General features: G+C 43.9%; 1 protein-coding gene across 1 annotated transcript; it reads right to left on the bottom strand.

The window, feature by feature from the left end:
• Nucleotides 1-338: 338 nt before the first annotated feature.
• On the bottom strand, nt 339-14150 carry LSM11 (LSM11, U7 small nuclear RNA associated). Its single transcript, XM_041750775.1, has 4 exons — nt 13642-14150; nt 8046-8185; nt 6074-6157; nt 339-5622 (listed from the first exon to the last, which is right to left on the bottom strand). Exons 1-4 carry the CDS (start codon nt 14087-14089, stop codon nt 5212-5214), a joined length of 1083 nt encoding a protein of 360 aa, XP_041606709.1. The 5' UTR covers nt 14090-14150; the 3' UTR covers nt 339-5211.
• Between the last annotated feature and the right edge of the window lie 1873 nt (nt 14151-16023).

Here is a 16023-nt window from a genome sequence, read left to right as displayed (position 1 = left end):
CAGGTCATGAAGAGAGGGGGTTAATGCCAATGAACTATTAGGTAGAATAAATTCACAGGGCAATTACCATGGCTTGGAGCTTAAAAGAGACAATTCACATTGTGGCCAAGGTCCTTTTCTAAGCATGACCTTCTAATAAATTTGGAAGAAAAAAGGCACCTCTTGGATAGTTGATGCAGACATGTGCTTTGGTAAAGGAAAGGCACAAGGTTACAACAATGAGATGGCAAAAGGCTTGCGATGCATTAACTTTTTAGGTCAGTGTCTTCACTTGGTAACAGACTCACCTTCCTCCTCCCCTCCACCACCCTCAAAATCAGCAGAGACAAAGCAGTCAGTACATTAATACAATCATATTTATTAGTTTCCAGACTCCCATAAGACACATACCTAAAGCAGAACACTGCAAACTGACATTACTAGCAGCAATCCTCCCTAAACATGAAGAATTTAGTGAACTTCATAATTAGGAGTAATTTCAAGACAAGATTATAAGTTATGGTTTTTCTTTTAGCAGCTGGTATATGAATAGTGAAAGTATAAATACAGAGAGTAATCCAGGTTTAGCCCCATCTAAAAAAAAACATTAATAAGTCACGGTGCAGAGGAGTATCCCCAGGGTTACCAAACAGAAGGCTAATGTCTTTAGATGTCAGTATGAGATAAGAAAATCACTTTTCAAGACATCGCTTACTATCTGTGTTACTGTCAGGACAACAGAAAAAGAACCGGACAGCTGCCCTAGAACCTAGCTCACATATGATTCAGTCAGATAATCATTAAATAATATACCCCCTTAAAATTGTTTAGACATTTCTCCCCCACAGCTCTAAAAATATAACATCAGACATAACATCAGACATTTGCTCCAAAGGATTAAAAATCAAAAGCAATTGCGATGTATTGGGAATAGCTTTTATAGCTTTCCTGAGGGACGGATGCCATCTTTTCAGAGAGTGTTTTTAAAGCAGCACTAACTCTGGTAGCTTATCAAACTACTTTTTATTCTAAATAAATAAAAGACCAACTGAAGGCCTCAGGTGTACTTACTTCTTTTCCCCTAGATCTCTGAACCATCCAAAGCCATTCCTTGACAGATAGCTTTCATTTTTATTAGAGGAGTGCAAGAGAACTTACAAACATTTGAAAAATACTCAAAACACTGAGAGTAAAAAAGGCGCAACCCTTCCTTAGAGCCCAGGAACCTATGACAGGAACCCCATAGGCTTATCTAAAATCCATCAACTCAATTTGCCAGAAAGTAATGACAGACCACCCACCTTTGCAACATAGGCCCAGATGAGACTTTCTTACTTTATAATCACTAAGAAAAGCATCTGGGAGTTACTGTCAGGGAAAACAGGCTGATGAATAGAAAAAGGGTTAACTGTAGTCTGTATCTGGCACAGGAAAAGAAAAATTAAAACAGTTGCTAAACCATTATATTTATACTGTGATACTCTTATGTGAACCTTGGCCTTCCCATAGTAACCATTTCATTCATTAAAAAATACATAAAAGATGGGAAAGCTTTGGGGCAGCACCAGTGACAGCTAGCTGTCTGAATAATTTTAATTTTTCCTAAAGGCAAAGATAAGAGAAAATTTACAAAATCTATTCTATTTCATGATTTTGCCCATGTCAGCAGCTACAGGGATAATGCAAATAGAAATACAAAACCCCTTAGCATCAAGTTAGGGTACTATTTTTCTCTCAAGGGGTAAGTGGTATACCTAGATTTCTGTACAGCTTCTGAGGATTAAAGACAGCTCATAGTTCATGCCTTGACAATTTCTAAAGGTACTCCCAGCCTATATTACCACGAGGATAGATGACACCCCTCCTGACCCACTAACAACTCAGAGCAAGGATTCTCATGCACCTAGACTTTAATGTGAATGGCTTCTAGGCTTTCTGATTTGATAAGCACCGTGAACAGAGAGCAAGGAACTGACTGGTCTAAAGCCACCTGCCTTAGACACTGGTAATGCTGGCTAACCATCTCACAAATGGCCCACCATCATAAGACGGTCTCTGAAAGGAAGCATAAACCGCTTCCTAAGTACCAGAACAAATAACCTAAAGTGGAAGTTCTCCTGGTGGTAGCAGCCACAGAATCACCTCTGTGTACCAAGAATGGCACAATAAATCATGGGTGTGAAAATACATCTCTGTTGCTCAATGCCTTGTTATCATCTAACCCAAAGCTGGCTGCTCCTGAGACCTCAACAAGTGCACAGGTACTTGTTGTGTATGTCCCATGAACTGTCTCAGAAACAGATTCCCATGTCTAGTGATTACTTTGAAGAACCCAAATTGGATGTTCAAAAATATGTACTATGCCTACCAAACTGCCCTGAGCCCAAATCCCTGGAGAATACTAGAAATAAGTTTTGTTGCATTTCAGTTGTGTAAGACTCCCCTCAGGGGGCCTCCAGAACTCTACCGTTGTAGCTGTTACTTTCCCTTTCTCTTTCCTTCCCCTGAGGAAGACTTGAGTTATTTTCATAGCAACTTATTATAATGTCCTAGGTAATGACATATTTGGAGCAGCAGATAGGTTATTAGGACCAATTTTTTCTCCCTTTTGAAAAATTTCTATAATAATAAAGAAAAGGCAATAATTTAAAAAATTGACTTCCCTAAAAAACAATTGTCATACTTTGTACAAAACAGCATATTTACTAAATAGTATTTATCCTAGAATCACTGTCCAGACCAAACCATAAATGGGGGTATATGGGCATATTATAAACTGATCACATGGATTTAAAATACTTTTCAGAGCCAGAATTATTAAATTGGACAGAAAAGTAGTAAGCCAATCATTATCTGGACATATGAAAATTATATATAAACATGAAAATGCAGCATGTGTTTAAAATAAATCACATTACATTTAGTCAGGCACTAAAATGAATGGAAACTGATAGATTCCTTTTGATACCAAACTTTTGCTTTATTGGGAAAACCTGGTTGGTATCTATTGCAGCTTCTAGCTGAGGAACAGAAGCGCAGACTGATGAAGACATCTAACAGGAAAGACAGTAAAGAGGTAGAGGCAGGGGTGCCTGATGATTAAAGATGATAACCATTAATTGGAACTGAGATTTTAGACATACTACTTAGAAGAGAATTTAGAGTAGCAGATTCCAAAGATAATTTGCATACTTTGTAACATGGAACCTCTCTAAATGTTTATTGTATGTGAGATGGCTCTAAAGAGTAATATTTAAAATGCATTTTAAAATAAAAACAAGTAAACAGAACAAAACATCTCCCATAATTCCCCTTTGGGGATGTGTCATTTTTAGATGTGCATTCTCCCTTTGGTACTACCATATAAACCCACTGAAAAGTTCAGGGGAATTCTTTCAGATGATGATCAGAAAAAGGTTGGGGCTGGGATGTGGGGGAAGCAGCAAAGAAATATTACTCTTCTTTTATTGAGGATATTCTTCTGAGAACTTCCATTGTCCTTTAGGAGAAAGGAATGGATTATGGAAAATAGTTCCTGAAGGTATCACTGCCTTCTGAGGACAAGTTCATAATTATGACACCTATGGAGATGACCTTCATAGGTAGCACCTACCTTGTTCATAAGACATAGAACTCTTACCAAGCTATGAAATACAGTTAGTAAAAGCTATTCATGGCACTTAAATATGTTTAGAGACTTTAAAATGCCTTCCTAAATTTCTGACTCGGTGCCCCGGTGAGGTAGGTGTCTGATGGGAAAAACTGAGGCACAGAGGGGTTAAGTCTGCTCTCCTTTCATTGCATGATGAGCCAGGACCCAGCTAGCAAAAGGACCAGGTGTCCTAACTCCCTTAAATGTTATTCATCCTGATTCTCAGAAGGCTTACCTAAGTTACACAAAAAATACAGCAGGGGAATTTTTTTTTTCAAACATTTTAACTAGTCAGCTATTTCTTATTCTCCTTTGAACATAAGTTATCTAAAATCAAACCAAATATAAACTAATAAAACAAAAAAAATAAATATTGCCTAACAGTCTGTGTCAAGATGTAGCCTATTCTGTACTGGTGATTGAAAAAGTATATATGATTCAAGTAGAAGTATTAGAGGGTGCTACAGTGTTCCCATTACTCAAGCCAAGCTGTGAGTAAAGTGTCCCTTATAGATGCCACCCACTGTACTTTGTAAGAGCCTCTCTGGCGTGACATGAGGGAATAAAACTACCATTCCTGTTTCATGGAAAAATCATTCTGAAAGTTGGTCTACACAGGCCAGCCCTGCCTGGAAAGGGAACTCTCAACCATATGATGCATACATATTACTGAGTTCATGGAGAACTCTTTGAAACCAGATAAGAAGGTCACAGTCACCTGCCATAAAGCTCACGGGACAGTTCACACTACATACAGAAGGGCAATACACTGGGTACATGCACTAGCACCATGCCACAGAAGTGAAAGAAAAGGACAAGAAGCCACCTCATGAGTATCTTCTAGTCCCACCTGGCATGCCATTCTCAGAAGCTACCTCTGGTAAGTGGGGAAGACTGATGAAGTTCTGTTATCCCTTTAAATAATAAGGAGAGGGATAAAAAAATGTTCATTGCTGGCTGCTTTGAGCATAGCAGCTATTCAAATTCTACCCTTACATAAGTTGGTGGCTTTCTTAGTTTTACAGATAGTCAAAGATAATAAATTACATTTTTTGGATTAAGAGAGAATGATATAGAGCAAAATTCAAAGGTCAGTGACAAGTTGTGGGCACAGGACTACAAGGAAATTTATATTGCTACTCTTAGAATCAAATTCATGAGTACTCAGGGCACTAGCTTTTAGAAATGAAATCTTTTTTTTTTTTTGAGGTGTTTTTTCCTCTCATCCTTATAGTGTCTGTGGGGTGAATTTAATTCATACCATGACCCCCCCTAATTCAAATGAAGATTTGATATTTGGTTTGAGTATCTCTAAAGTTGACCATGACACCAAATAAGATCCATGTTTCCTCTGTACAGCTTTTGACTTGATATTAGCAAAAATACCCACCCTCCTGAGGCCTGTGTCCCCTTGAGGAAGCTCATCTTCCAGAGGGCCCAAGCCTGGCTCTATGCTCTGCACATGCAGGACCAGAGGGAATCATTTCAACTCATAGTTTCACTGGGATACTACGATACAGCATAGCAGCAATTCATGCATTTTATTTATAGAAACCAAAGCTCCAGTGAGGCCAAGTTGGTCACTGTGCAAGATGAACCAGCAGGACATTCTCACCTCGAATGAATATCTGATTTATGTGTCGAGTGAATACCTGCTGGTAATCCACTTTGGGCTTTCGCTTTTTTTTACGGGGCTGGCCCCTGGAAAGGGTGGTAGCCCTGGAAAAGGTACCTCCTGCACTTGACCCTTCTGTCCGTGTAGTCCTCCCTGACATCTCTGACCTGGACTCCTCCCTTGCAGATGCCTGCAGGGAAGAAGGGACAGAGCGGGAACGCCTGCGTGAGCCCCGGTCAGTATCTCCTCTTCCCCACACTGAAGCCACCTTCCAAGTAGATGTCTGGGAATATCTGGACAGAGTGGAGTCTTCAACTGCAGACTTAGAATCTGCTTCCTTTTTGGAAGAATCTTGAAGTTTCAGGCGATCGAACAGCTATAAGGAAAGCAATGATAAATATCAGCCTTCTCTTTAGCCTCCAATATCCCTCTTTCAATATATAGAAAAAACACCAGACTGCTCCTTGCTGTGTAATTTTTTAAAAGTTAGTAATGGATCTTCTTCTATGGGTAGCTATAATTCAGATAAATCAATAATATGACAAGAGAAAATTCACCTGCTTTTCTCTGTGGTATAAAATAAAAAGACTTTTAAGGCTTATAAGAGGTAACTTATTGCTCAAATACTACGCTGGTCAAAAGCATAGATTCATTTGTGATTAGCTGAATGCATGAGAAGTGAGACTAATGAAGATCTTGGTCCAGGCATGCATAGTGGAAGCAATCGAGCTTTCCCACTAAGAAAACCTGGTCACCAGCCTCAATGACCTCAATTCCTAAGTTTGAAAGCATGATGGGTACTCAAGAAGTGAGGAGAAATAGCCTACCCTAGTGAGAGTCAATGAAGAATCCCGCTCATACGCTTTGCCTAGAACAGGTTTTCGGTAGGTCTCATCCACATCAGTAAGTGCCTAGAGAAATAGCCCAAAGGGGAAAAAATTAGGCATAATTAAAAATATTATTTTTACAGCTTCCAGGGAAATTTTAAAAAGCAGAATAAACACCTCATTTAGCAGAACCAAACAAGTGACTCTGCTCTTATGTACAAAAAACATGGAAATACCAGGCACCCTCTGAGTGATTTCCAAGCTGCTACCACCATGTAAGATGTTTTATCTATTTACAAATGCATGGTAGAGGTTCTTAAATTTCAATATGCATAAATATCTAGGAAATTTATTAAAATATAAATCCAAGGCTACTTCCTAGATATGCTGATTTAGTAGGTCTGGATAAAGCCCAGGAACTGTTATAACCAGAAACTCCAAGATTGTAGTGTTCTAGTATGCCCCTGGGCCGCACTTTGAGAAGCACTATTCTACTGCTTCTTTTCCTTCCTCAATTTCTAGGTCTTATGACAGCAATGAACAGGTACTAACCAGGGTTACACAGAATTGTTGGTGAATTTTTGTCTCTGAGAGATCAACCTCGTAGGACAGCTATTTAGGATCAAATGAAATCAAGTATGAGAAATCAATTTGAAAAGTGTAACTCATCCTACAAATATAAGCTGACAGTATTATTATTATGACCATCATATCAAAGATGTTCTCTTAAATCCTTTTCCTTCAAAGGTAAAATTATAACAATAAAGTACTTTTTCCTACATTTTAGATATAAGAAAAATGGGCCTCAGAAAAACTACTTTGCCCAGAGTAACACAACTACCAAGCGGTAAAGCTAGTATTCAAATCCAGGTCTTCTGATCCCACAGTGGTTAAAAACATGGTCTTAGGAGTCAGAAAGACCTGAGATAAAGTTCTAGAACTTCCACTTACTAACAGTGTGACCTGGGGCAATCATTCAATATCTTCAGCCTCAAGTTCTTCATTTGTAAAATGGAATAGTAATAAACCTCACTCATTAATATATGTAAACCCTTGGTACGCTATCCAGCAAATGTTAAGTGCTCATTACATGTCAGCAACTACTATACTCATCTAGGAGAATGCATGGATGAAGATAAAGCGCAGGAAAAAGAAAAGCTGGAGATGGAAGACTCTATGAAAAAGAAATGCCAGAAAGCCTGGTGGTTCCTATTTTAACTGCCTCATAGTGTAGTTGTGCTATAATGTATCTCTTCACTCCTACTATGTCTAGTAAGCAGACAGTAAACCTCTAGGAGAGTGGGGGTACATTTCCTTTATAAGGAAATACCATGGAAAGTGCCTTGCTTATTAGTATGCCTGCTTCCCCTCTATCTTTATCTATCTTCCCAAAACTGTAGATTGAAAGTTCCTTTCTGAAATTTCTGTTCTTGACACTGTGGTAAAGTAACGGCCAAAGTGGGAAATCAATAAATATTTTGAAATGAATGAAAGAATGGTCAGTAGGAAACTGACATAAAATTACTAAACAGTTGAAATAAATAATTATTCCTTAAGGCTGGGTTTCTTAATCATAGCACTAATGACATTTTCAACCAGGTAATTCTTTGTTGTTGGGGGGCTGTCTTGTGTACTGTAGGATGTGCAGCAGCTCCTCTGGCCTCTAACCCATTAGATACCAGTAATGTACCTCCCACACCACAGTTGTGACAATTAAAAAAAATGTCCCCAGACATTGTCATATGTCTCTAGGAGGAAGAGAAGAGCAAAACTACACTGGTTGAAAGCCAATGCCTTAAAGAAAAGAAGAAGTTAAAATAACTCTTTTGTTGTTGGCCAACAGACTGCAAAAATTCTAGTTCTGGGAAGTTATTCTATTGGTTTTCCTAAATTAGGATACTCAGGTCATCTGGACATAAAAAAGTTTTAATCCCTAGGAGGTTCTCCAGGCCCTTGAGAAAGGCTTAATTACCATATTCCAGAACTTGTCAAATGCGACGAGGAAGCCTGTACAGACGCCCCGAAGACCCTTGAAAGTGCGGATGTGAACATTCACCTTCACTCCCTCTCGGATACAACGATGGAGTTCACCCAGAGGGCTGCCTTCATGTACTGAAACAAGGCAAAAAACAGCGAGCATAGCATGAACATTTGCTCTCGTTCCCAGAATTAACAATCAAGACCACCCAACCATCTCCAGCAACATCAAGCAACATGGTGCAGTGGCAACCTCACTAGGGAAGCAGGAAGGCCCAATGGGCAACAGAACTAGTTCAGGCAACATATCCTGAAATAAGGCAAGGTTCTGCCAAGACAGAGAGAAAGCATACAGTTGCCTATCACCCAAAGGTTTCACTACTTGTGTATTCTGTGTTCTGTGTTCTATGATGCCATTGATTCTAAGATGCACCATTATTTTAAAATGTTTTGGTGGTAGTGGTGGGGGAACCTTACATTAAATGTACACATCAGCAGCAAAATTCTTCTTAGTTCTGTGACTGGTTAAGACAACTTTAAAAAAAATAATTCTCCTGAACCATATATCTAGCTTGACTCTTACAGGAAAAAAAAAAAGAAAAAAGGAAAAACAAGCCAAAATTTCATTCATATGTTTATTTTATTTATCAATCACATGTTTAAACAAATCCTGTAACACATCTGTGCTTAAACATACGCAGTCCTCTAAGAGAGAACAGACTTTTAGCCCCTATCTGAAGATACTCCATGCTAAGCTCTCTGGAGCCACTAGTGTTCCAGCGTACATCATCTTTACACTAGGAGGAAGATACCTGGGTGCGTTCTAAGCCTGGTTGATACAGAGGCACCTGCTAGGCATTAGGCTCCTATGAGACTGCTGATAAGCATCACATAAAGAGTACAACGATTCATGGGAAGAATGCTGGGACTATAAATTGCAGCCTTTACTATGATGGATTCTTTTTTTCAGAGCTTGGGAACAGAGATGAATTTCATTTTTATTACTTCACATTAACTTAGCCTTCACAATTTGATGGCTATACCATATAAAACCTCCCAAAAGAAAACTACATGTATACACACACACTCTTACACTCTCACTCACACATATACAGTCTCAGTCTTTCTCACTTTTAAAAGGCAAAATTCTTTGGAGATTGATTATTGCCATCAAGAGTAAACACACACAAAAAATCTGTTTTGTTTCCAGTGACATGACAGTAAATTGTCCTGCACTTCAGTTTGGATAACTAAGCAGGTTACCCATGACCTCCTTATCCCTCACTCATGGATCAGCTTATAAATGATGGCAGTGATAAATTAACAAAAGAAAATACTCTTAAAGAAACTAAATTAGCAGATGAGAAGTAGGAGCTTATGTCAGATTGAAGATTCAACAAGGAGGCACAGTAGAAGGCAGTGTGCAGAAACAGAGGTCTTGGAAAAGAACAGGAGAACCTTGGTCTGACCTTCATCATCTACTCTTCTTCTAGCAATATCGGTATTTTTAAATTCTTTGAATGTCTGAGTAGCTTTTTCTTCACAAGTCTGAGCTTCCTTATTCATAAAATGAGGTTAGACTAGTTATCTTCTAGATTCATTTCAGGTACAAGTCTCTGTAATTTAAGTTCTTAGAAACTGATCACACTGCCTGGATCAGTTTATTTGCCTTATGTATTCACTGCTTCCTCCCACCCCCATAGGTGTTTCCATAAACAGCGGAAAGACCATTCTTTTTCTAATTTGTAAAAACAAAAAACAAAACAAAACAAAAAACCCCAGAGGTACTACATCCCCCCACTCCACCGCCCCGAACCCCCAAATCAGAAAGAAAACACAAGCACACATCTAACAGTTTCTTACTCTGGTTAAACAAATGATAAACTCAGGTCTTTTAACTCTCGTATCTGCACTTTTCCCTTGATTTTTTTTTCTTCCAAAGATTTAATAAGGTGTAATTCCTGGGAGCACTTCACTCCCTTGTGTGATCAAAAATACAACACTAGCACCGTCTGTCACAGCAAACTGCCAAGGCAAAGATGAGCTCCACATTCTGAATCAGAATACACATTCTGCATCTCTTTCCAGCAGTCTGTGTAACAAACTCCAAATGGCTATATGAGCCAGTCTTCTGAAATTTAATACAACACAAAAACATATGCCTTATCTTTGAAGACAGTTATTCTTCGGGATCTCCTTCTCCCCCCAACCTTCTAAAGCCAGGTCATTCTTTTTTTTTTTTTTTAATTTTTTTTTTAATTTTTTTTTTTTTTTTATTTATTTATGATAGTCACAGAGAGAGAGAGAGAGGCAGAGACACAGGCGGAGGGAGAAGCAGGCTCCATGCACCGGGAGCCTGATGTGGGATTCGATCCCGGGTCTCCAGGATCGCGCCCTGGGCCAAAGGCAGGCGCCAAACCACTGCGCCACCCAGGGATCCCAAGCCAGGTCATTCTTAACTCCATTATTCTCCCTACCTGTGGTAACACTAAGCTCAGACAATAGATCCTCAATAACTTAAGACGTGCTCTTTTCTTTCTCTTTCCCCAACCAATAATACAGTCCAGAGCCTTATCAGATGATTGGTTTACCACAACAGTCTTCCAGTTCCCCTCACTCACATCACCCCTGACACCAACATTATCACCAAGTTTAAATTTATGCATGCTATTCCATTTAATCCTCACAACTTTAATACACAGGTGCTATTATTTTGCCCCACTTCACAGATGAGGAAAATGAAGGCTCAGAAATATTTGTTTAAATAATGTCTCAAGGTTATTTACCTAATAAACAGCTGAGCCAACACCCAGTACAGGCAGGTTATATATACATCCTGACCTCGAGCTTTTAATTATGACAGTCTAAAACAATAACCACAACAACCTATAATGATCACAGTGACACTTAACTGAGAATTTTCCTGTGTTCTACTGTTTTAAAAGCTCTGAATGGGTTAACTAATTTAAATCTAACAACTCTAGGTAGATACTATTACAGATGAGGAAACTGAGGCCCCAAAGAGTTTAAGTGACTTGCCTACGGTGAAACAGCTAGAAAGTGGAGGAGCCAGTGTTCAAAATGTAAAAAGCCAGCAGCCAAACCTTTGAATCTGTGGTCTATACCCCCCTAAATATTTTACTACTACTAGAAATTAAGTCATTAGTGACACTGCCCTAAAAGTGCTTTTGCTTGACAATATACACGTGGTCCCCACTATCTATCATAACAAAGACAAAATCTTTGGTCTTCAAAGTGTTTTAACAAATCCTTCTCTGGACCTAAATCCAGATACACCCTCTGCCTCACTTATGTGGCACCGTCCACCCACCAAAAGAAGCAAGCAAAGAAAAATGAGAATGAACTCCCTCCCCTCTTCCCTTACTTGAGATTAGCATAATGGCCCTGGCACACAGACACTGGAGTTGGACAAACCCAGTATTAAGTCTCAGTTAAAAAAAAAAAAAAAAAAAAGGTCTCAGTTGCAAACTAGCTATGTGATCCTGGGCAAGTAGTTAAGCTCAAGGAACCTCATTTATAAAGTTGTATCTATGGGTAAAATAAGATATAATGCATCTAAAGGGCTTAGCAAAGTACACAGCACTTACTAGCTAAATAACAGTTGCCCTAATTAGCAACAATAAAGTTGTCTCCTGACCTAAAAAGGGGCATGAGAGAACTTTTTGGGGTGATGGATTTGTTCTGTAACTTGATTGCTGTGGTAATTTCACAGCTATACATTTGCTAAAACTCACTTAAAAAGGGTGAATTTTGTTATGTGTAAATTATACCCCAATAGCCTTTTTTTTTTTTTTTTTTAGATTTAATTTATTTATGAGAGGGAGAGAGAGAGAGAGGCAGGCAGAGGGAGAAGCAGGCTCCATGCAGGAAGCCCGATGTGGGACTCGATCCTGGGTCTCCAGGATCACGCCCTGGGCTGAAGGTAAGTGCTAAACTGCTGAGCCACCTGGGCTGCCCAAAAGCCTAACTTTTAAATAATTACTGTTATCCTCAACCATGCCCTTCCTTAAATTAACTTTGAGACCTGAAGCCAATCTCTTCTAGGAACTCTTTCTGAATGACTTTCATCTCCACCCTTGTTTGTGTACTTTTCTTTTTTTTTTTTTGAATATTTTATTTATTTTAGAGAGAGAGAGAGAGAGATTATACTGGAACAGGGGGAGGGCAGAGGGAGGCAAGCTGACTCCCTGCTGAGTGGGGAGCCCAAGGCCCAGCTTAGGCTCAATGTCACAAGCCTGAGAGGAAGACCTGGGCGGAAACCAAGAGCTGGATGCTCAGCCAGCGGCGCCACCCAGACCCTGCTGTACTCCTCCTGTTCCGGGAGCTTATCAATTCTCTGTGATGTCTACCCATCACCATCACGTACACTCAACTGTCCAGTGCCTACGGCACATTCCGAGATCTTGACGCCACCGTATATTTAATCAGGACACATCGAGAGCTGCTCTTCGTGCTCCGCGGGACGGATGAAGCACAGTGCTTCCCGGGCAAAGCCAAAGCCATTCGCTACATAAAGTAAGATTTTCCCTTGACAATCTGAGTAGCGAAGCAACAACTGGCAAAATGGAAATAAATGTTACAGTGTGAGACTTGGAGCGCACTTCCAAGACCTGACGGTGGCAAGAAAAAAAAAAGAAAAGTCCACACAGAGTAAGGACCCCCAGACTGTCCTGACGGCAACGTGGGTGCTCGGTCCGCCCCCCCCCCCCCCCCCCGCGCCGCCGCCTGCCTGGGCCGCCGGGCCGCCGGGCCCCGGGTCACCGTGAGATCTCGCCCACACAGCTGACGGCGCGCAGCTGCTCAGGGCGCCTCCCTCCAGACACGCCGCTGGGACCGCAACGAGACGCCCCTGGCTGAGCGCGCGACCCTCCATTCGGACGGCAGCGGCCAGTCACGTCACGACTCGGCTCCCGGGACGCAGACGCTCCCGCGGCCCAGCGGGTCCCGGCGCTCGCCGGCAGGGGTCGGGAGAGCACCGCCCGGCACGAGGCGGGACCCCGCGGAGCGAGACCCAGCTCCCACAGCCTCGGAGGAGCGCTCCGCGCGCGCTAGGAGGCTCCGGGGAGCCCTTGGGGCCCTTCCACCTCCAGGACTCGGAACAGCCCGCGCAGACGGCACCGCGAGCGCGACACGCCCGTCCCGCGGGCGTCCAGGCGGCGGGGCTGCGGGGGGCTGCGGGGGGCTGCGGGGGGCTGCGGCGGGGCGAACCAGCCCTCCCCGCCAGCGCCGGGCCGTCAGCCTCCGGGGTCACGACACGGCGCCCCGCCCGCACCCGCCGCCAGTCCCGCCGGGCGAGCACGCTCCTGCAGGCAGGCTGCGCCCCTCCGGCGGGTCCCCTCGGGCCCCCGCAGACCCCGCAGCCACCCGCACCCGCTCGGCGGCCTCAGCCGCCCCGGCCCCACGGCGCGCGCGGACCGCTTCCTCCGGGACCCCCGCCCCCCGGGACCCCGGGACCCGGCCCCGCCCTCCCAGGCCCCGCCCCCAGGCCCCGGCCCCGCGGGACCCCCGCCCGCCCCGCCCCCTCCCCTCCCCCTCCCCGCCCCCCGCCCCCCGCCCCCCGCCGGACTCACGGGGCATTCGCGTGAGCACGTTGCGCGGCGCCTTCCTGCTCCGACCCGGACCCCGCCGGCGCGCCCCGGCGGCCCCGTCCCCTTCCTCCTTGGTCACCATGAGGCGACGGAGGCGCTGGATGCGCTCGGGGTCCGGGGCCGGGGCGTCCGGGCGGCGGCGGGCTCTGGCCGAGGCCCCGGCGGCGGCGGCGGCGGCGACCCCCGAGCCCGCGGCCGCGCCCCGCGCCCTCCCGCGCCCGCCGCCCCGGACCCCGGTCCTCAGGAAGCTCTCGTACTCGGCCAGGTTGTTGAAGCAGGGCGCGTTGGGGTAGGGGATGGGCGGCAGGCGGGGCGCGTACAGGGCCAGCAGCGGGTCGAAGCTGTCGGAACTGACATCCAGCCGCGGGCTGGGGGGGCGCGCGGGGCTCCCGGCGCGAGCCGGCCTCGCCCCCCGCTCCCGCTCCTCCATGTTTGAAAGGCCCGCAAGCCGAGGCCGATGGGAAGGAGGAGCGGGGCCGCCAGAGGGCGGCACTGCGCAGCCGCGGCTCGGGGCTGCACTGCGCCGGCGCGGCCGCGGGGGGGCAGCCTCTGTCCGCGCTCGGCCCGCCGCCGCCGCCGCCGCCGCCGCCTGCGCGCCAGGGGAACAGGTTCATCTGCTTGAATGCAGCGTTTCCTCATTCACATCATCATCACTTAGGGTGTTTCTTAATACTCCAGATTCCCCGGGGGTGGATCTTGGAATCGGCGTTTAACCAGCCTCCCCAAGCGTTTCCCTGCTTTCCAACTGCCGTGTGCGCTCCCAGCTGGAGCGGGTGGGAAGCGGCTGGAAGAGGGCAGTCGGTGGCCCCATAAGCCTTCAGGCCCGGGCTCGAGTTATTTAGCTTCTGTGGATCTTTACCTGAAATAGGATAGAAATAGCACCTAACCCACAGAATTCTCCTAAGTATTAAGAGGTATTGCACAGAGCGCATATAAATGCCCTATGCGGGATCCCCGGGTGGCGCAGCGGTTTGGCGCCTGCCTTTGGCCCAGGGCGCGATCCTGGAGACCCGGGATCGGATCCCACGTCGGGCTCCCGGTGCATGGAGCCTGCTTCTCCCTCTGCCTGTGTCTCTGCCTCTCTCTCTCTCTCTGTGACTATCATAAATAAAAAAAATAAAAAAAAAAAAATAAAAGCCCTATGCTAGCTAGCTAGTGTTGGTTAAGTAGACCAGCAAACTCTGGACCCCGATCCTCCATTTCCTACACTTCATGCAAAATAATTTGCACTAATACCAGAGAGACCTTATTAAGGAAAATTCATTGTATTCCTGATTTTTCAAGCACTGCTTGGGCAATTTCCTTGGAAATTAGGATCCAGCTCTTAGAATGATGGAAGATTTACAACACCTGGTTGTACCACTTGTTATTTTATAACGTGTTTAACAAAATAGTTGTGCTTTTTTTTTTCCCCCGTAAGATTTTATTTGAGAGAGAGAGAGAGAGAACAAGCAGTGGGGAGGGGCAGAGCATGGGAGGGAGGGAGAGAGAATGAAAGCAGATTCCTTGCTGAGCCAGGAGCCCAATGTGGGGCTTGATCCGAGGACGGGAAGATCATGACTTGAGCCCAAGGCAGATGCTCCACCAATTTAAGCCACCCAGGTATCCCCGTTTTTACTATTTGATATTAAAATCAGTCCATAGAGAGGCCAGCTATTACTCCCATCAGCACAGCCAAGATGTTTCCAGTTACCCAAAAGCCACACAAATCACTTTCCTGCCACCACTCTCCTGAACTATCACAACTAGTGTTAATTATACACTAGCTGTTTTTCTGTTTCAACAGAATTTCTTTAAGCTTTGGAAAGCCCAAGAGAATGCTATTTCTCTACCTTAGAGAGCAAGATGAAAATTAATATATAACTATAAAGAAAGAAAATACAGGCTACAAAAGAAAAGCAATCAAAGGGAGTTCCTAAGAACATTATGGGTTTAGTTATGGCAGGACTATTAAACTATATTCCTTTGTACAAAACTTCCCACCCAAACAAAAAACAAAGCTGCAAACTGCTGCCAATTCAAGGAGTAAGTGCTCGTCTCCCTATCTTATGACAAAATTGAGCCTTTGTACTATCACATAGCACCCACAGAAAGCACATTTCTTTGGATGGTTTTGTCCTGAAAGTCTGTACCCTAGTGCCTATATTTAAATATATCTATATAATAGAGGTCTATGTAGATACAATTTGTCTATATAAATTTTGATATAAAATGCTATACATTTACTTACCATTAAGTTACATTTGCCAGTCAGGAGCTATGTTACCTTATTGCCTCATTTGGCCTATCACAGTATACCCAGTGCCTTGTCACCCAAAGTGCCACATATCATTCACCATAGGCATTAAAAACCTTTCTGATTAT

This window comes from Vulpes lagopus, chromosome 3, assembly GCF_018345385.1.
Source record: "Vulpes lagopus strain Blue_001 chromosome 3, ASM1834538v1, whole genome shotgun sequence".
NCBI lineage: Eukaryota > Metazoa > Chordata > Mammalia > Carnivora > Canidae > Vulpes > Vulpes lagopus.
The sequence above is the reverse complement of the archived record's forward strand: the minus strand, read 5'-3'. Positions and strand labels throughout refer to the sequence as shown.

Bases quoted from the DNA above. Each gene is read 5' to 3' on its own strand.
- LSM11 (XM_041750775.1), bottom strand. From the start codon at position 14,089: ATGGAGGAGCGGGAGCGGGGGGCGAGGCCGGCTCGCGCCGGGAGCCCC. The intron at 8,186-13,641 runs GTGAGTCCGGCG...GCCTTGTTTCAG, and splicing joins CGTGCTCACGCGAATGCCCC to TACATGAAGGCAGCCCTCTG. The intron at 5,623-6,073 runs GTAGGCTATTTC...CTTTCCTTATAG, and splicing joins CTTCATTGACTCTCACTAGG to CTGTTCGATCGCCTGAAACT.